Here is a 20,886-nt window from a genome sequence, read left to right on the forward strand (position 1 = left end):
TTTGTTCAGCGTTCTGCCTTCGGTGGATGGGCTCATCCGGCTTGTGTTGAGGATCCGGTGCGTGGTTGTGGAGCGCGGCTGCCCTCAGCCTGTTTTTGTATATTTCTTTGTCGTGCAGCTGCTTCGTGGCTGTTCATCCGAATAATGCTCGGTCTGATAATGCGGGTGTGCTTGGCCTCTGGTTTGGTTATGTTCGTGTTGGTGGATGTTTTTGATGTCTTCGGAGAGCTGTTCTTAGTCGAGCCAAATCTTAAAGAGCGGATCATCGGGGAGACCAAAATTACCGGGTTCCGTCTCTCGTTATAACCGTGGTTCTGCTTTTTGCGGCAAGTGGTAAGTGCGGATTGGCTGAACCCAATTCTAGCGGCTCGATTTGTTGTGTTGGTCTCCATTTAGACTAGATCGGGTTGTTGTTTAGATTTTATTTTCTTTTTCTGCTTCTTATCGCCGTACTTCTGTTGAGAACGAGTAATAATATTTTAACATTTTTACCAAAAAAAAAAGAAAAATTTGATAAGATTTATTACCGAAGTAATTGTCTCTACAACCACACGAGAGGTTGTTTGTTTTCTTCTTTTTCGAGAAAGAGTTCGAGAGGTTGTTTTGTTTTCCCACTATTTTATTCAATTGTATTACTCAACATCATAATTATAACTTTTAATGTAATATAAAATTTGTTCAAAACTAGAAAAAAAGTTTATCGGCTACACGAGTATAGACTAATAGAGTGGAAATCATAAGTATTGGAATATGTCAATAACTACACCATGTTTATGGTAATACATGTCACCCTATTAAATTTTACTTCGTATATATGACATGCATTAACATAAACATGGTGTAGTTACTAACATATTCCAATACTTGGGATGGTTTCCACCATATTAGTCTATACTTTGGGTAGGTACGAAACGTTTTTCCTCAAAACTATATAAAACTAATGTATAAATGCGAAAACAGTTTGTTCTATGTTGTCTCATTTGTCATTATTTGTCACTACATGAGGAAGCCGATCATTTGAAAACGCCAACTCTATAAGACACTCAAAGAACACTTCTCTTCCATTTTATTTCTCCATCTGTTGTTTACGTTTAAATATTAACATCGTAAGTCAAAGAACTAATCACAAGTTCGATTTCTTTCCTTCAGAATGTCAACGGCTATGTCTTACCAATCAATCTATTCCTTTGTCTCTCACCAGTCTTCCACAAGCTCTCAATCTTCAAGACAGCCTCTGCTCCTGCCAACAAAATGTTTGAAGATCGATTCATCACTTTGTTATTATACCTCAAGAAGAAAGAGAAACTTATCAAAGATTGAAGCAACTGCCTCTCAGAACAGTTTCTTACAACACTACTCTCTTGTCTCCTTCTAAGAACACCATCCCTGACAACTCTCAGAAAAAATCAAGTAATATGCTCCTTTGAAGTTCTTCAATATCATATAAGAATCATTATTGGTTTTGTATACTTACCCTTTTGTTCTATGTTTTAGATGAAGCAGCTCTAATATTGATTAGGCATGGAGAGTCTTTATGGAACGCCAAGAATCTTTTCACGGGTTGTGTTGATGTGCCATTGACAGAGAAAGGTATTGAAGAGGCTATTGAAGCAGGGAAGAGGATCAGCAACATACCTATCGATGTTATCTTCACATCATCTCTAATCCGTGCTCAGATGACTGCAATGCTTGCCATGATTCAACACTGTCGCAAGAAAGTATGTCTAAACCAAGCTCATCTTTCTAACTTGATCTTTTCATTTACTAATAAATGGATTTAAACCAATCTAGGTTCCTATCATATTACACAACGAAAGCGACCAGGCGAAATCTTGGAGTCAAGTGTTCAGTGAAGAAACTAAAGATCAATCAGTTCCTGTCATACCTGCATGGCAGCTCAACGAAAGAATGTAAACTTTCTTGTCTTTCATTGGTTCTGCGCTTGAACAGATAGAAAAGCAGCTAATCAGCTTTTGGATATAGGTATGGAGAGTTGCAAGGTCTGAACAAGCAGGAAACAGCGGAGAGATATGGGAAGCAGCAAGTCCATGAATGGCGTAGGAGTTATGACATTCCCCCTCCCGAAGGAGAGAGCTTAGAGATGTGTGCTGAGAGAGCAGTGGCTTATTTTGTTGAAAATGTAATGAGAGAATTCTTTTTTTCATTCTCATTCTAACTTCTTCTCGAGTTTCTTATACTAATGGCATACCAATTTGCAGATAGAACCAAAGCTTGCAGCTGGAAAGAACGTAATGGTAGCTGCTCATGGGAACTCTCTGCGGTCTATCATAATGTATCTAGACAAATTGACTTGCAAGGAGGTGTGACAAGAAATTAGCTAAAATATAAATTCTTAATTACTATGTTTGTCTTTTTTTGTGGTGAATGATGGAAGTTTTCTTTGTGGTTTTGGTTGTTAGGTGATAAGTCTGGAGCTATCGACTAGTATACCACTTCTCTACATCTTCAAAGACGGCAAGTTCATGAAGAGGGGAAGCCCTGTTGGTCCTACAGAAGCTGGTGTCTATGCGTATACCAAGGTTAGGCATCGTTTCTACTGTTCTACCATCTTCATCTTCTTTGAGTTCTCTGTCCTAGATGGTTCTCTTTGCTTGCAGAGATTGGCTCAATACAGGCAGAAGCTGGACGATGAAAGTTTGAAGAAATAAGTTTCTGAAAGTATCTTTTCTATTTCTTGTTTCTTAAGGTTTCACAATGTCTCAATACAAGATTATATTGAAAACTATGAAAGCCCTAGTTAACTCTTGATGTGTCTTCATCTCTCTTCTCCCAACAATCCAAGGGCCTCAAATGAGTTGTACAAAGCAGGATCATCACGCGGGTTCGTACAAGCAGTCGCTATCTGTTTTCCTCTTCTCTTCTCTTCTTCATATCTCTTCTTGTCGTGAAGTGTTGGAGCCGTTGGGGAAACTCTTTGACTAGACTGAGACTGATCTTATGTGGGCTTGTTTGTGTGGGCTCGAACTAGTTTGGGCTCGACCATATTTTGAGAGTTGGAGCTTGTGTTAATAGCCCCTCTCAAACTATGCGTAGGAAGAATGTCCAAGCCTAGTATGAACCGCAAGCTCTGAAACGAAGCCGTTGGAAGTGACTTCATGAAGATATCTGCTAACTGCAGTCTAGCTAGGATGTGACGAACCACCAGTGAGCCCAATGCGACTCGCTCCCTGACATAATGATAATCGGTCTCAAAATGTTTGGTTCTTTTGTGGAAAGCCGGGTTAGCCGTCAGATAGATAGATGACAGGTTATCTCCAAACAGTTCTGGAGTCATAGGAAGAGATATACCCAGCTCCTTCAGAAGATGACTGATCCAAGCTAGTTCCAACGCGGTTTCAGACAACGTTCTGTACTCTGCCTCTGTAGAGCTTTTGGACACCGTAGGCTGCTTTTGTGATGACCAAAAGATCAGGTTTTGTCCAAGGAAGGTACAGAAACCTCCCGTAGAGCGTCTTGTAGAAGAACATCCAGCCCAGTCGCTGTATGCTCTCAGAGTGCAGTCAGTAACATTCAAGAACGATAGCCCCATCGACATGGTACCTTTCACATATCTCAGAATCCTTTTGAGGTTTGTGAAGTCTGAAACTGTATGAGCATGCATATTCTGACACACATAGTTAACCGCAAATTGAATATCAGGTCTGGTCAAAGTAAGATATTGCAGTTTGCCAACCAAGCTTCTAAAGTAATAAGGATCCGAGAACGGAGTGTCTTGATCCGGAACGTTATTCAACTGAAGTGGAAGAGGAGTGTTGACTGAAGAGTTGTTCTCCATCCCTGCAACTGTCAATAGATCCACAACATATTGTTCTTGTGATAGAAACATTCCATTGTCATGAAACTGAGCCTGGATCCCGAGGAAGTATCCTTCATCAAGAATTTTGAGTTAAGCTCTGTCAACTGCTTAGTAAGAATGGCTGAGCTGTTACCAGTGATTGCCATATCATCCACATAGAGTAAAATCATGATTATGTTCCCATCATGTGAGTAGATGAACAGAGATGGGTCCTTCACGCTACTAACAAACCCGAACTCGATGAGGAAGTCACTGAATTTGTTGAACCAAGCCCGAGGAGACTGTTTCAATCCATAGAGAGACTTGTGAAGGAGACACACATGATCTGGTTTATTTTTGTCAACAAAGCCGGAAGGTTGTCTCATATACACTGTCTCTGCTAGATCTCCATGTAAAAACGCGTTTTTCACATCCATTTGTTTCACTTCCCACTTCATGATCGTAGCCAGATGCAAGACTATACGAACAGTGGCTGTTCTCACCACAGGGCTATAGGTCTCCAAGTAATCGATGCTTTCTTCTTGGTTGTTACCCTGAGCCACCAGTCTTGCTCTCGGATCTCCTACTGTTCCATCAGCATTTAGCTTGTTCTTGTAAATCCACCTGTTGCCAAGAACATGCATCTCAGGTGTGCGAGGCACTAGAGACCATGTCTTTGTAGCAAGGCACGTCCCTATTTCGTCGTTCATTGCATTGTTCCATCGGGGATCTTTCAGAGCAGCATCCACGGTTGTGGGAGTTGTGTTTGATGTTCTGTGAGTAAGCATTGCATACTTGGGATTCAGTTTTCTGATCCCCACTTTTGACCTTTGTAATCATTGAGTGTTGGGATGTTGAGACAGGAACATTGTGCTGTCCAGACAACGTAGTTCTGCTTACACATTCTTCAGGATTTGAGACTGTCACTTTAGTAGCACTATCAGCTGAGCCATTAACTCTTAAACTGGTCTGTAGTGGAGGAAAATCTGTCTCTTAGAAGTTATTTAACGACCTGGAAGGTAGAGACACTCTTGAGGAGACAACCGGAGCATCTGTTGCACTTGTCATTTTGTCAGAGTCCTTAATAACCGATGGCAAGAAGCTTCTCTGCCAAGCATCTAGAGATGGAGTTACCGCTTGAGGGTGAGCGTTCTTGTATATTGTTGCAAAGGGAAAGCTCAACTCGTCAAATAGAACGTGTCTTGATATGTAGACACGCCCTGTTGGAGGGTACAAGCAGCGATAACCTTTGTATTTGTAATTGTATCCCAGAAAAACGCAGTGAAGGGATTTAGGATCAAATTTTGTAGCTTGATAATCTCTGAGCATTGGATAACAAGTGCATCCAAAAGATCTTAAGGCTGAGTAGTCGGGGGCTTTGTTATTCAAAACTTCAAAAGGGCTTCTTCTGTCATCAAGAACCGAGGAAGGTAACAGATTACACAGGAAGTTGGCAGTGTAAAATGCTTCGACCCAGAACTTCTATGGAGTTTTGCTCTGAAACATCATTGAAAGCCCCAGCTCGGTGATATGTCTATGTCGACGTTCTGCCAAACCGTTATGTTGCGGTGTGTAAGGGCAAGAGATTAGTTGTTGTATACCGCTACTTCTCAGATGATCCATGAACTTGTTGCTTATGAATTCGCCACCTCCATCACATTGGAACATACTGATCTTGGTTGACAACTGATTTTCTACAAGCCTTTAAAACATAATGATGTGTTGTAGAAATCAGACTTAGCCTTTAACGGAAACAACCAGCAGAAGCGAGAAAAGTTGTCCACAAAGATAACATTAAACCGGAAACCTTGATTAGATGTAACAGGTGATGGACCCCAAAGATCACAATGGACTCTCTCTAGAGGTCTTGACGCAACAAACTTAGACGCAACAAAAGGTAAACGACTACTCTTCCTTAGTTGACATGATTCACACATCTTCAAGGTACTTTTATTGATTGCAATCGACTTGTTTTGGATCAGGTACTTCAGAACTTGCTCATGAGGATGCCCCAGTCTCCTATGCCACACTTCATCACTCGTAGATATCTGTCTTGTTGAATAGAAGAATTGCGGCTGTGAAGACTTCAGGCTGTAGAGACCGTCATGGGTGTTTCCTTGTCTCAGGACACTTCTGGTTTTCTTGTCCTTAACAAACACTCGGTTATTGTCAAATTCAAACGAGCAAGGATAATCATGTGTGAGTTTTGATACAGACAGCAGTGATTTTGTGATACCCGGACAAACCAACACATCCTTAAGGGGAAGAGAAGTACATGAGGTAGATGTTATATCAGTGGAGCCCACATGAGTGATTGGCAGGAAGTTACCATCCCCAATCATAACTGCATCACTTCCTCTGTAAGGCTGAGTGAATGCGAGATGTTGAGGTGAATTGGTAACGTGAGCCGTTGCTCCTGAGCAGTGGCAGAGCCAGGAAAAATATGGACGTGGATCATAAAAATTTCTTAATTGCAAAAATGCATAAATGCATAATTCCTCTCCAATAAACCGTTTCATTCACAAGCTTTAAAACAATCCTAGCATAATTTTATATTTGTCTACGTCCCACTAAGCTAAGAAGGGTTTAATTCTCTATGTCTCCATAGCTTTTACTTTCTAAATTAAATAAAAAAATCTAGAACATCTCAATGTAACAGTGAATTTAGAATTTAGAGAAGAGAAACTACTCATAAAGTTAAAAGACATAAAATAATTACCTTGACTTTAAAACCAAATTGGATCATGTTTCAGACTTTCAACCAAGCTTCATGAATTGATTCACGTATCACAACAGAAAAAAAAATAAAAGAGAAGAATTAGGATTTTAGTATTAGGATAACGAGATCTCTTAGTCTAACAATGATAATTGGGTTTATTTATTTTAATGGGCTTAGTTTATTTTAATTTTGTAATGGTTTATATACTTTATTGGGCTAGTAATTAATTTGTATAGTTTGCTATTGGGTTAAACAAGTTCGATTAAATTCAAGGGGGTCAATCAAAATAATGGACTAGGGTCAATCTAAAATATTTAACAAACATTACATTATTTTTCCAAATTTCACATGGGTCATTTGACCACCATGCCAATGCATTGCCTCCGCCACTGCTCCTGAGTCAGCAAACCATTCTGCTCCTGAGTGATCAGACACATCTGTTATGCGCATCGCAGCTAAAGCAGCAGGTATCTCATCTTCTTGGTAACTATTGTTGAATCTGTGCCAACAGTGCAGAGCAGTATGACCAAATCTCCCACATATCTGGCAGGAAGGCCTGTCATCTGAGGACATTGACGAAACAGACGAGCCAGACTGAGACCCTGATGATGATAGTTGTTGATGGAAACCTCTTCCTCTGGTAGAGAAACCTCCACGACCTCTGTTTGCACCAAACCTCCGGTTTGACTGAGCTCTGCCTCTTGAGTTGCAGTAGTTTGCTTGGAAGTTAGATCTTTGTGTGTTGAAGGCAAGGTGCGGTGAGACATCGGTGGAAAGATTGTATCTTTGAGTGCGAGCATCATAACTATGCAGACGAGGCACCAGATCTTCGAGAGTAGGGTTTGGCATCATATCGACGGCGCCTTCAATACTAGTTATGAGTGGTTCATAGTCTTTTCCAAGACCTTGTAATGCAGCAAAGATCTTCATCCTTTCAGCCACAGGACTGCCGATAGAAGCAAGTTGGTTACAAATCAACTTGATTTCCGTTAGATACTCCGACATAGATTTGTCGTGTTTTGCGACTGTCTGGAGCTTCCGCTGGAGCTCAAACAGGTGAGACGACGTTGGGCGGTTGTAGTGTTTAGACAAAGTAACCCAGATCTCGTGAGAAGTGTCGCAGGAGACTACCAAGCTTTGGATATCTTCGGAGAAAGAACCCAAAAGCCATGACTTTACTACCTGATCTGTTTGAAACCAGGTGTGGTGGTCGGGGTTTATCACCTGAGTTGTTGTGCCGTTGATGCCTGGAACCAGAATCGTTGGTGGAGGACGGGGGATTTCACCAGTAACGAACCCTAGAAGACGTTGACCTTTGAGAAAGGCCTCGAACTGGTTCTTCCATAAGAGGTAATTTTTCTTGGTGAGTTTTACTGTCACTGAGTTCACTGTGTCTAGTGTAGGAGGGGAATAGAGTTCAATAGCATCCATGGATCTACTCCCTGGAGCTCTGATACCATGAAAGTTTGAAGAAATAAGTTTCTGAAAGTATCTTTTCTATTTCTTGTTTCTTAAGGTTTCACAATGTCTCAATACAAGATTATATTGAAAACTATGAAAGCCCTAGTTAACTCTTGATGTTTCTTCATCTCTCTTCTCCCAACGATCCAAGGGCCTCAAATGAGTTGTACAAAGCAGGACCATCACGCGGGTTCGTACAAGCAGTCGCTATCTGTTTTCCTCTTCTCTTCTCTTCTCTTCTTCATATCTCTTCTTGTCGTGAAGTGTTGGAGCCGTTGGGGAAACTCTTTGACTAGACTGAGACTGATTTTCTGTGGGCTTGTTTGTGTGGGTTCGAACTGGTTTTGGCTCGACTATATTTTGAGAGTTGGAGCTTGTGTTAATAGACGAGAGCAGTGAAGTCATTTGTTCCTGAAGTTAAATGAAGAAATAGGTTGTTAATATACGTAGCTCTTTTCCCTCAAGATTTGGACCTTAGAGCAGTTTATAAAGTGTTGTGAACAAAAACACGAAGAAAACAAGAACACAGAAGAAAAAAAACATCATTGAAGCAAATATCCGTTTTACTATTTATATATTGACTATGTGAATGAATTATATACAACAATATTTTAAACTCAGATTTATGCAGCTTTAAAATCAGATATTTTTTTTCTGTTTAGGAATTTAATCTATTAAAAGCGGTTTTCCTAATCATAAAAGATATATACCGTACTGCAAGGTTTTTGGACCCCACTCTCATATGTCAATCTTGATGACAAGTCAATCTTTCTTGTGCTTTTTTCTGGTGTATCTAGATTTAAATCACTTCCACAATCAACGCAAAGTATATAGGAGTTCATATATATGTGGCGTATCCACCGTTACATGTAAGAGTGTATCTCCAGCTTATTAGTAAGAATGGTTAAGAAGAAGATAAGAGTTGATGTTTTAGTTAAACCAGGAGCTTCTTTTATTCTAGGCTTCATGTCTAGGTTCTTGTTAAGAGGTTCCGTTCTTGATCTTCTCATCTGGTATGTCCTCCAAGCGCTTCATCTCAGTGTCTGAAACCTCAGAATCAGAGTTGGTAAAATGAGCTGAGGTTGAAGACACTGGTGTGTTTCCATAGAACTTCAAATCATCCTCTCTCATTCTCTCAGCATACTTCTCAAAATTGAAACTCAAATCACTGTTTTCCCCACCAAAGGCAACCTCAAGTTGCTCCATGTCGAAAATATCCTCAAGAATCTTCTTGCTCAAGTTATCATCCGAGTATACAAACTTCACCTTGTTGCAAGTCTTTGGCTCTAGAAACGGTTTCACCATCTTCCAGGTTTATACAATGACACATTATGTCAATAAAGTTTCATGATACATTTGCATGAGAGATTCTTGAAAACATACCTTCCAAAACGGTTCAAAAATCTTAGGTGGGTTGTATAGTATGGCCAAGCCTAAGCGTTCAGGGTAATGTTCTTGTAACACATGAGCGGTTTCTCGAGACACTTTGATGGATAAATGCGACATGTTGAAACCGTGAAAATCAATTAGCCAAACCATTTGTTCTTGGTTATCCGGTAGATTCATGATTGCATTCTCCATGCAGTATACCAAGAATCTAATCTGCCCTTTAGGAGATTTTGTATTCTGTAATAAAATCAAAACATATACAATAAATCAAAGAAAAATTTCATAGAGAATCAGAGGTTTGAATTGAAAGGGTGGATAAGAGGCCAACCTGGCAACTTGGTCTCATAACCAAAACTGGTCTTCCATATTTGTCGGTATAATTAGATCGGTATATTTTACCGGTCTCAGCTTCTCGTGCAATCTCCTCCTATAACCATTTCACATGTTTAACAACCATTTTCGTGTTACAAAAAATAACAACCATTTTACGATTTTAAAGAATGTTCACAGATTTAAGATACATACATACATACATACATACATACCCATCGAATTTCCTCTGGTTTGTACTGAATCCTCCATTTCAAGGTTTCTTTAAGCATTTTAGCTGCTTTCTTGACATGGCCGTTACGTGCAGCTAAATAACGGGTAATGGCATCATCTGAACAATACTCAGATGACTTCTCAGTCAATGGCCCTAGTAATGTCCTCACTTCCTTTATCTATAATTATATCATCAGACAATATATAATAGTTGATTAATCACACATCAAATTATCATCACCACAAAGCAGCTAATGATTTCTCTTATCATCATCATTACCATAATCATCGTCATTATACCTTGTTTAGATAATCCTCTGGTGGCGATGTATTCTCAAACCCACTGGAAGATGAGCTTTTGGTACCAAGGCTCATCTTGCTGAAAATTGAGGATAAAGGAGCAACCGAAATTGATCAGAGACAAGTAAAAAAGGAACAAAATACAGAGATTCATACTCAAGATTTTATCATTCATTAGCCAGAAAGAGGGGAGATACAACATAAGAACCAATGCATATAATAGACACATCTAAATTTGATAATTTAGAAACATAAGAACAGGTTCTGATTACACACAAGACAGAAATACATCCATATAACAGTTTAAGAATCAAGACAACTAACTAACATATGCCCTTTGATCGGACTCCTGGATTACTACAATCAAGATAAATTCAGAAATCAAAAAGTTAAAGAACATGAACTCACCTTAGAAAAAAATGAACTAAAGCGACTGCGATGAGATCGAATCGATAAGTCAAACTCAAACATAGAAATTGAAGAGCATAATATTGAGACCGAGAAGTGGTTAAGTTACGGTCTAAAAGTGTCAAAGACTTAATTGTACGAAAAGTAGTTCAAGAAGAAGGGTTTTTGTCTGGCGGCTATGTTCGGACAGTGTGATGAGAAGCGCTTAGAGACACGTGACGCGCGGTTGGGGGAAGACACAGACACCTTTTTGTTCATTTTGTGTGTGGTTCAAAGCAGATTCTGTTTTGTGTTTGATGTAACGTGGACCTTAGTGAATCGGACCGGGAAATAAACCGGGCTTGACTTCTTGATTTGAACTTTGGCTAGATTGTGAATTTGACGGTCTAACAGTCTTTGTCGTTTTCAGCCCTCTACGACATTAGTCACATTACCAAACCATATGCCACCAACTCCACTAAACCCAAAAAGGGAACATTTACTGGATTTGTTAAGCTTTTTTTTTTAAAAAAGAAGTTAAGCATTTTTTTATCATGTAATAATAACTTTAATGAAAAAGTACTTTAAATTACTCCTTCTGTTTCTAAATATAAGATGTTTAAGTAAAAACACGCATATTAAAAAAATCATTATTTTGTCTAAAAAGTATCATTAAAACTATAAATTAATTTTATTCAACCAATTACAAAGTAGATTATCAAATATGATTGGTTGCACAGTTTTTAATAAAGTAAAAGGTTACCTAGAAAAATGAAAACATCTTATATATTTTTTTGAGAAAATAAAATTGTGAAAACATCTTATATATTAAAACATCGAATTTTTTTAAAACATCATACATTTAGGAACATAGGTAGTACTTATTATATTTATATATAGAAAATTTATTGATTTTTAAGTACTGTGAAATTTTCCAATCTATTTGTATTTCAAGTTTATATCTAACTAGAGATTTTTTTCGCAGATTATTTATTTTGAAATATTTACCATTTTACTTATAAATAAATTGATGTATTTTATATTATATTTAATTTTAGATTTAGTATAGTCAATCTAGAGTTATTGTATTATTTGTATCATCTAAAGATTTTTAAAAAATCGAAAGTGTATCATAAATAAATGCATAGTAAGAAAAAGTTCTCCAAACTCTTAAAATATCATTCTAAGTTTATATCATAATTTGAAATCGGTCGTTGAATGTGGTTTTAGGATTGAAACCATTTTAGTATGTTTTATGGTGTAATATTAACTTTACTAAAACAAAATTTAATAGTTTACGACATAATAAGAATTATATGTATGCAAGATACAATACTTTTTTATTAAGTTTATTTTTTTCTATGTTTCTTTTATCTAGGATGTTTAAATTTTCTTTTTTTAGATGATGTTTATTAATATAAATTAATTTTCAAGGATAATATATGTATAATTACTACTTGCAAATGTCTCTAATTATGTTGATTAATATAAGTTTAACTATGATTTCTGTTATTCTGCTGGTCTTTATCATTTTATTGTTTGACTAAATGACAATCAAACACACGAATTTAAGAACCTAACCTGATTTTGCATTTGGCAATACAGAAGGCACTAAAGTTGAAAATTGCGGTGGAATTTATGTTTGTCAAAGCTTGCACCTTCATCAAATATTGTATTTATATTTTCATAATATGTTTTAAAACTACGAAATCATCATTTCACTTCCTTTTCTAAATGTATCTCTTAGTATGATAATTGTGAAAGCAGTGCTAAAATAGTATTTTATAATTTGAAAAGATATAGTATTTAAAACAGATGATTTTTTAGAAGTTACTGGGAATGTGAGATATTTTCTTAACTAAATAACTAATTTATAAAATAGCAAATTTTCCAGCATGTTTTAGAAATATGATATATATGTGTAGACTTATAATTTAATAAGAATGGTTTGACATTTTGAATGACTGAGCATCAATCTGTTAGCTATTATGTATCTTTCAAGTTTTCATATTTATTTAAAAGCCAGGTAAATATCCCTAACTGGACATTTTCTATCCGTAACTATTACAAATAAGTTTGTCAAGATTTATGGGTTTTATTTTGTCAAAATCTTTGGAACTTATTTCAGTTTTTAGATATAGTGTATGTTCGTTTTTTTTGTTAGTTAAACATTTTTCTGTTGAATATTAGGAGAGATATTATAACAGTTTATTTTTTATATTTTTATTTGTTAGTTTAACTTTTATAATTGATTTTCAATTTATTTTGAAAGATAAATTCTTGTGAAACTTATCACAAAAACTTATGGAACACTGCATAAAACATCTATAATAGTAGTGGCCAAGCCTAAAAGTCCATGTAGTTGCTTGAGAATAATATAATTGTCTTTTTTATGATGAAATTTCAAATTTATTGATCTATCAAAAAAGAATGAAATTTAAAATAGAAGAGCAGAATTATGCCATCAAACAATTGCTTTAACTTTCATTGAATATGTAGTAGATACTCCTCAGAATCAACATAATGCCCCCAATACTCCACGCTCCGTAGCAAAAGCATACTTACTTCTCTTATACCATACAAACATTCTGTCTCATCACTTCAAAGTCGCATTTTAAGATGTTCCACATTTTTTCTGGTGATGAATTATACATGAAATTGTCATGAAAATGTGAGAACATATTGTCGCATATAAGGTTTAAGAACCGAGTTCATCAAACTCTGAAACATGGTTGGAGCATTAATATGGTTGACTGTCATCACTAAATAATTGTAGTGACTATTGTGAGTCTTGCAACTCGTTTTGTGGATATAAAAGTGTATCCATCTTCACATTGATTTTCTTTAAAAAAATATATTTTGATATATATAATTTTGTATGATTAGACTTACTTTAGGATACAATTTTTTCAAAGAATTTATTTTGGATATTAAATTTCCAAAGAATTTAAGTTAAATATATTAGAAGGATATATTTCCTTTGTTAGCTTAGTTTCTTATTTTGAGTTGTAATTGGATAAACATGATTGGTTAGATTTTACATTTCTGAAAACATAAATTACTTTCTCTTTTTTTATAATTTAATTTTTTCTTTTGTTAATTTATTAGTTTATTGATTTGTAAAATATGATTATCGTATCACCTACCATAAAAGAAAATTTGTGGACATAATATTCATACTGAATCTAAATATTGTAATAGTTTCGTTGTCAATTCCATATTTCTCACAAATGGAAGGTAATCTTTAAACAAAGTTCACGTAGAAACACTCAGATGAAGATGTACCAAAGAAGCAGGGAGGTCATCTTTTTATCAAGCAAAGTCTCTTGATTTCCTTTCTCCACAGTGCACCATTCTTAACCACATCAATTACATATGTGTTCTTGATTGTTGATAACCGATGTGCCACCACCCCCAATGGTTCTGTTAACCATAACTGGTCCAATGTTTCCTGAACCACATGCTCTGACTAAGGCTCTGAATAGATCTTGTAATTTCAGGCCATTTTGGATTGCATGTAAATGTGATGAAAAGGTCAGGAAAACCAAAATGTCTACAGATGGCCATAGCGTCTAAGTACAGATTCTTCATGTATCTTGGACCACCTGTGAAAGTAGCTGGTAGAAAAAATTATTAACCTTGTTCATTCATATCTGAGTTGCCATCATTTTCAGACTCCTTGATAGAATCATAACTATCTGACCGCAAGCATGTCTGGTTAAGCTTCAAATACCTCAATCTGTTAGATTCTATTGTAGTATAGGCATCCACTATGAATTGCTGAAATAACCTTCTTGAATAAAGCAAAACATGAGACTCAGATTCTCGCTCTTGAATCCGATAAGCAAAATACTGTGTCATACTAATAGTATCTTTTTTGAGTTTCTTTGAAGCTTCTGTGACACCTTTTTTAATACCAAACCTGAAACCATCCTCACCATACACAAATATTAGAGGATATTGTAGTGCTAGATAGGAAATATGAATCTCATCGATCCTGGTAAGCCGGCCAGACTTGTGTTGCAGAACAATATCACGCTTATCCATTCCTAACTCAAAATCCCCAGGAATCAATGCAGCTACCTCAGATGCTGTTGGCATATTATATGTCCTCCCATCTTTGTCACTTCTACTGACTATCCTCATATGGAAAGTCTTTTCAGGATTTTCCAGAAACCTCTCTCTAGCTGAACGAAACTTCATAACCTATGGATTAACAGCATTCAACATATTGATAATAGGCTGGATAATTTCTTTCTTCAGGCCGTCTTGCTTACTATCTGATGACGATTTTTTGCTTTTACTGATAACAAACACAAAATAAGAATCACTTAGTATTTCAATTGTACAGTTAAAACATCACGAGAGCTTAATTATTAGCAAACCAATATTAGTTACCTAAGAGCATTAAATCTGTTTTCAACTTCATTCTCTGTGGATGTATCCACAATGTATAGCTGTCCAAACTTGGCATAGTCTCCTTCAGGTGGTGTTAAACTTCCAGACAAATGATAGTTTTCACCATGAAGCTGAAACATTTGTGGTCCTCGTCCCTTATTTAGAGAGTTCTCTACCTTTCCACCAAGTGAAGTGAAAGAGAAAACCATGTTATATGGTCTCGTATTCCTTTGGAAGTGCTTGCTAAGACTATCAGTCCCTGTTAAAAAGGTTCATGAGAAGGTCCTGTGGTTTTTTTAAAAGTGGCAACTGAACCTGTCCTTGCATACAACACAATGTAAATATAGGCTTCTTTCTATATTTGCTCTTGTTTATGCGTTCATTATTCCACATAATAGCACCACAATGAACACAAGTGTATGTTGGGTCACCCTCATCAACATAATCTGGTACATTATAAGAATGTAGGTTAGGAAAATATACTTTTAAAAAATTACAAATTAACTTAAGTGAAAACTAACCATCTTCTTTGGCCTTTACTGGCTTAACTTTTGTCTTCACCTCAGAAAAGGTCTTTTTAAACATTGCTGCCAGAAAACTAACTCGGTCAGATTGATTGTCTTTCTCTGGTTCTAAAGCAATAGGTTGACCGTCATCTGTATTATCAGTTTCACCGCTTTCCTGACTACTACAATCAAATTGTAGATCATCATATTCATCCATGTTGCCTAGTAGATCTGCAAAATACATGAAACAGTTATTGTTGAAGTTCTTGTAGACCTGAAATATAAGCTTAATCAAGGTAATACCTTCATTCACCGGATCTACTTTTGAACCTTCTTTTCCTAACATTCCTGAATCCTTAGGCGTATCTCTGTTTTTTTGAGTTTGGCATTTTAGGATTTGGAGTGTTTTGTTTTCCAAATGTGAGCTGACTTGAACATGATCCAGTGTTGGTAGCGGAGATGCCTACATAATAGAACTCATATTCTAACCTTTGCTTATATAATGAAGTTAAAAACGTTTTGGCATAATTGCAGACAATTTTTGCCTCTATTTCAATGACTATATACCTTTTTGTATATGACTCCTTTTCTTCAGATTAGCGCTATCATTGTTTGATTTGTCAGAAAAAAACTACAACAAATACAAATTAATATGTGAGTCGAATGGTAAAAATAACATAGTTTATGAGCATAGGCATAGCATCGAATATAAAACAACCTCGTTTGTTTTTAGGTTCTTACATAGTCACTGTAACTCGCGGTTGAGATATTGATTCAATATTTTGACTGGTAATATCATTCAATAGTCTTGCAAAAACAGTTCTCAAGGGGACATCTTTTGATTGGGAAGAAAAATGTCTTTGTTTAGAATCAGACTGTGAACGTTTTTTATGACCATAAACTCCAAGAGGAGGAAGATGCTTTCTTTTCATCCTGCAAATATCAAGGCCAGGACGCAGAAAACTCTTTGTCTATAAATACTATGAATTGAAAATTTATCACGAATCAAACATTGCTTATATTAAGAGGATTATCAGAATCACCTTAACAAAAGTTGGATAGGTTTAGAATTTTTCAGTGACTGCTGCGCCCATTCTATTTCTATAATGAAATGTTAATCTCAGTGCTTACAGTCACGAAATATTTTGAAGACAGAAAAAGAGCGGGATGATTCTAAATCAATATGAGAATTAGTTAAGATTCTTTACAACATTTGGTAGTATAATATCTCTTTACATCATCTGAATATTTTATTGCAGTTACAATATTTTAGATTCTCAAATATATTAACCGATAAATTTAGAGTATTATATAACATTGTTTTAAACATTTTAGAGTACTAACAACACTAAGTGGGATATTCTAAATTTGCAGGACAGTTAACGTGTCTAACATGAAGGTCAGCGGAGAAAATTGTGAAGTCATAAGGGCAACGAACAACACTTTCCTTCCAAGTAAGTATTTATTTAACGTTCAATGCAAATAGGTTCAAGACATACTTAGTTGTTCGGATATTTTGTCATTGTTGAGTATATATAAAATGAATCACATATTTATAAAAACTAAGCTTTATTTCATTAAAAACTTATAAATTAAATAAAACTCATCGTACTTGGAAGGAAAATAACAACAAAATGAAAAGAGAAACTGGAAAACCCCTTATTCTTAAAAATTGAAAAACATGGAAGTGACAATAAGATGCAACTTTGAACTTCAAGCACACGCAACCTTCAACTACTCCACAACAACCTTTTCAACCTTGATAATCTTTGAGCACTGTTTTTTCGAAGTAGAAGAAAGGTCTTCAATTTCATTGTCAACTTTACGTTTTGAAAGTGGAGTTGAGGATAAACAGGTGTTATCTTCACTGTCAATGGTGATGAAAGATACCTAAAACAAAAAAGCATACAACATTATTAAGGTCACCAATATAGATATGTTTTAAGAATATAAAAAACATACAAAACTTATAAACCTGTCCTGATGAACGATCAGATGAAACACCATTAGTCAATGTATCTTCAGAATTCTCATCGTCAGACTCTGATATTATTTCATCAGCAGACCAAGTTTTCCCAATGTTACATATGTGGGATCCATAGTCAACATTGTCTTTGCCCACATAGACACCAAACATCAAAGTCTTCCCAATCAGATCAGTAATAGCGTTAAGCAAATCTTCAGGATCCTCAACCTAATAAAAAATATACAAACAAATTTTAAGATCGACAAATATAGAATCCTAATATAATTGTGAACATACCTCTTCTAGAGAACCATCTAAAAGAACTTCAGCACTTACTCCCAAAATGGGTTCAACAATAGTATCAAGTAACATCACCTTAGTTTCACCAGTGTCATCCTTTATTAGGAGATGGAGTTTAAACCTAATAGAAAAATTTAAATTAGTTCAGTAATTAAGATCGTGAGCATTAGTGATTCAAGATAAAGATACATACTTTGGAGCAACATTGGTGACTGACTGCTTGCATGTAACCACAATACCACAGATGTTTCACAGGCACCAATTCTTTATTAGTAATGTTGGTCACCTTTTTGTAGTGGCACTTAACACAACCAAAATAATACCATGCCCAGTCAGTCTGTGTCTATTGCATAGACAGTTGCCTTGACAATGCATTTATCATACTACAAAAATATCAGTACCGTTAGTAAGGTGTACCAAAAAGGTCAATAATTTAAAGTCAATTCTCAAAAAAATACCTCAGTTACCATAATGATATCCAAAATTGTTCTTTCTGGGTAAAGAGACCATTTATCTGGTTGGCGTTTGTTTCCCTTTGGTTTGACAACCTCACGACAACCAGTTGTGAGAGCAAGCTCATTATTTTGTTCATTATTTGGCATCCTAAATGCATAATAAAATGTTTGCATAAAGACTTATGTAATATATATTTTAAACGGTTATAAATGATTAGAATATAACTTAAAATCTTAGATAATCTTGCACATCAAATTCAGGTGGATTAATCACAACAGTTGAAGTGTCAAATGCATTAGTTATCTGGACTTGTCCTACAACAAACAAAATAAATAATTCAAAATGAATAATAATTATATTATAAACAAACTAAATTGGTTTAATCAGTGTAGTAGAGATCTTACCCTTGTAAACATTTATTTTTGCAAATCTTAGCAACATAGGAAGTTTTCGTTCACTTGACCAACTTTGTAAGCATAATAAAGTTGTTCAGCAAAACGACCCCAAAGATAACACGCTATTTGTTGATCACTGATAACAGATAAAAAAAAAAAAATAGTAAACACAAGTTCTGGATACAAAACTGAATGTCTATTTGTAAAAGATCATAGTAACATACTCAGTATCTCTCAAAGTAAGTTCCAGCTTCTTTGTTTCTTTAGTTTGCACTGCCACAACTTGCAAATCTCCATTATCAATTGGCTGACCAATAACATCTACAACAATATTTAAGAATCGCTATATTAGCTCATATTAAAAGAAGCATATATTTATTCTTTATAGTTTTTACGACTTACCAATAAGGAAATTTGAATCAAGACTCCCCGTTCGTGATTTCGGGAAAACTGGTTAATGACAAAAAAAAAATCATCATTTTTCAGGGAAGACTCAGTCACGTTGGAGTTGCTTAGGATGGACATCTTGTATTCATGGCTCGTTGGATGGTACTTTCCGCCAGCTGGGGTCACGGCAAAATTCTCAATGAACCTCCATGCTCCAATCTGCAATTTCTTAACACGAGCAAGGAAGAGTTTCTTGCAGGTACAATGAATCTTAACACCCTACATTATAAGAACGCATTAAATTTAGGTTTAGAGAATATGTAAAAGATTTGTGAAACATAACGGTAACAAATAGACACTTACTGTCTTATCTGCTAGTATGAACTGAACAGAGTCTCCACCAGTGTAATTCGAATGTTGTGTCCATGAATGCAGAACCTTTACTTCAACCTTCCATGTTGTTTTGAATGGTTTGACATGGTTCAGCAAAGATACTCGGTATGATGTAACGATAGACATTTTCGTGAGTGTATTTTTGCGGTGAGGTAAAGAAAAATGAGGTGAATGAAGATGTTTTATAGTGATTTGGTTATAAAATTAGGTTTAATGGTATTGATAAAAATATTCAGAATTCAAAAAAAGAAATAGATATATAGCATATTCCGATTTTCATATTTTTTAGGAACTGTTAAAGGTAGTTTAGATATTCAGTTTTGGTTTGCAAGTCACATTAGATTAATGGGTATTGCGAAGATATTAGGAACCGTTAAAGGTAGTTTAGATATTCAGTTTTGGTTTGCAGGTCACGTTAGATTAATGGGTATTGCGAAGATATTCTGAATTCCAAAAATGAAATAGATATATAGCATATTTCGGTAATCCTATTTTGTTGGATTTGTTTGCAAGACACGTTAGTTTAGATTTTCTAAAATCTTCCTATTGATGTGGTTACTCATTAAAACCTTATCAGGAAAACCCAGTGGGACAAAACCATGATGAAGGAAAAAGAGTACAACACGTACTACTCCCCCTGATGTGAACCTCAGTGGAGATTCTTTAGTCTACGCATCTGATGCGTGAGCTTCCTGAACGTGCAGGTAGGAAGTAAACAAATTGGCCAAGTTTATTATTGAACCGTAATTGGACCACTTCGACCTCTCCGGTCTTTTCTCATGTCTTCTGACATCGTGTGTGCAAGGTCAAGAAGTGAACCTTTGCTGTCGACTTGTCTATACTTTTGTCGGACAGACTAAACATACTTATGGACAATATACTAAGTATGGTACCATGAATTTATAATTTCAGGTCGTAAACCTAAGATCCGGTGTATCTTCTATACACAGATGTGTACCAATGTCTTTGTCCATTGATCTTTCTTTATTATCATCATCAGCCATATTCTATTCTAATTGATTCATGTTGAGTCATAGATCTCAACCACACAAGCCCACGGATACTCTCTTTGGCTATTATGATTGGTGACGATGATAAAGTGTGGACTATATGAACTTCTCCTTCTTCACTACCATCGGCAATGTTTTAATCTGATCGATACATGTTTTCATAGACCTCGTTTATACATGTCCACAACTCGTCTCATGAGTGTCCAAGATCATGATGTGACCAATGATCATTGCTGCAACGAGTTTTTACGATCTTATCAAACTATGGCTCTGCGGCCAAATACACTCGTGGACTTCTTACATGGCTATCGGTTTTTCTTGCATTTGGTAATGCCATATACATCAGACATTTCAGTCCTATATTTATCTTGATGGCGTCCCATGACCTCCCTTGCCATGTATCATATCACGCATTGAATATATATATATTAGGTCATGGACTTTGATCACACGAGCTTATAGACTGCAACATATTGGTAC

At 35.9% G+C, this 20,886-nt stretch overlaps 2 protein-coding genes across 2 annotated transcripts; one reads left to right on the forward strand and one right to left on the reverse strand.

Annotated features, from left to right (window-relative positions):
• The first annotated feature begins 1,162 nt into the window (after positions 1–1,162).
• Positions 1,163–2,669, forward strand: LOC106302856 (2,3-bisphosphoglycerate-dependent phosphoglycerate mutase-like). The gene is given in 8 exon segments (XM_013739265.1): positions 1,163–1,347; positions 1,349–1,410; positions 1,495–1,718; positions 1,792–1,910; positions 1,984–2,140; positions 2,220–2,321; positions 2,421–2,540; positions 2,619–2,669. Coding segments are annotated over 8 exon segments (1,020 nt in total).
• A 6,097-nt stretch (positions 2,670–8,766) lies between these two features.
• LOC106303831 (random slug protein 5-like) lies at positions 8,767–10,891 on the reverse strand. The gene is made up of 6 exons (XM_013740165.1): positions 10,617–10,891; positions 10,209–10,287; positions 9,911–10,087; positions 9,694–9,792; positions 9,360–9,602; positions 8,767–9,281 (listed from the first exon to the last, which is right to left on the reverse strand). Exons 2-6 carry the CDS (start codon positions 10,281–10,283, stop codon positions 8,958–8,960), a joined length of 918 nt encoding a protein of 305 aa, XP_013595619.1. The 5' UTR covers positions 10,284–10,287; positions 10,617–10,891; the 3' UTR covers positions 8,767–8,957.
• Between the last annotated feature and the right edge of the window lie 9,995 nt (positions 10,892–20,886).

Source organism: Brassica oleracea, chromosome C7, assembly GCF_000695525.1.
Source record: "Brassica oleracea var. oleracea cultivar TO1000 chromosome C7, BOL, whole genome shotgun sequence".
In the NCBI taxonomy this organism is placed as follows: Eukaryota; Viridiplantae; Streptophyta; class Magnoliopsida; order Brassicales; family Brassicaceae; genus Brassica; species Brassica oleracea.

Excerpts from the sequence above, each read along its gene's own strand:
- LOC106303831 (XM_013740165.1), bottom strand. The coding sequence starts at position 10,283 with ATGAGCCTTGGTACCAAAAGCTCATCTTCCAGTGGGTTTGAGAATACA. Across the intron at positions 10,088-10,208 it reads CAGAGGATTATCTAAACAAG|ATAAAGGAAGTGAGGACATT; the intron begins GTATAATGACGA and ends ATATAATTATAG. Across the intron at positions 9,282-9,359 it reads TTTTTGAACCGTTTTGGAAG|ATGGTGAAACCGTTTCTAGA; the intron begins GTATGTTTTCAA and ends TAAACCTGGAAG.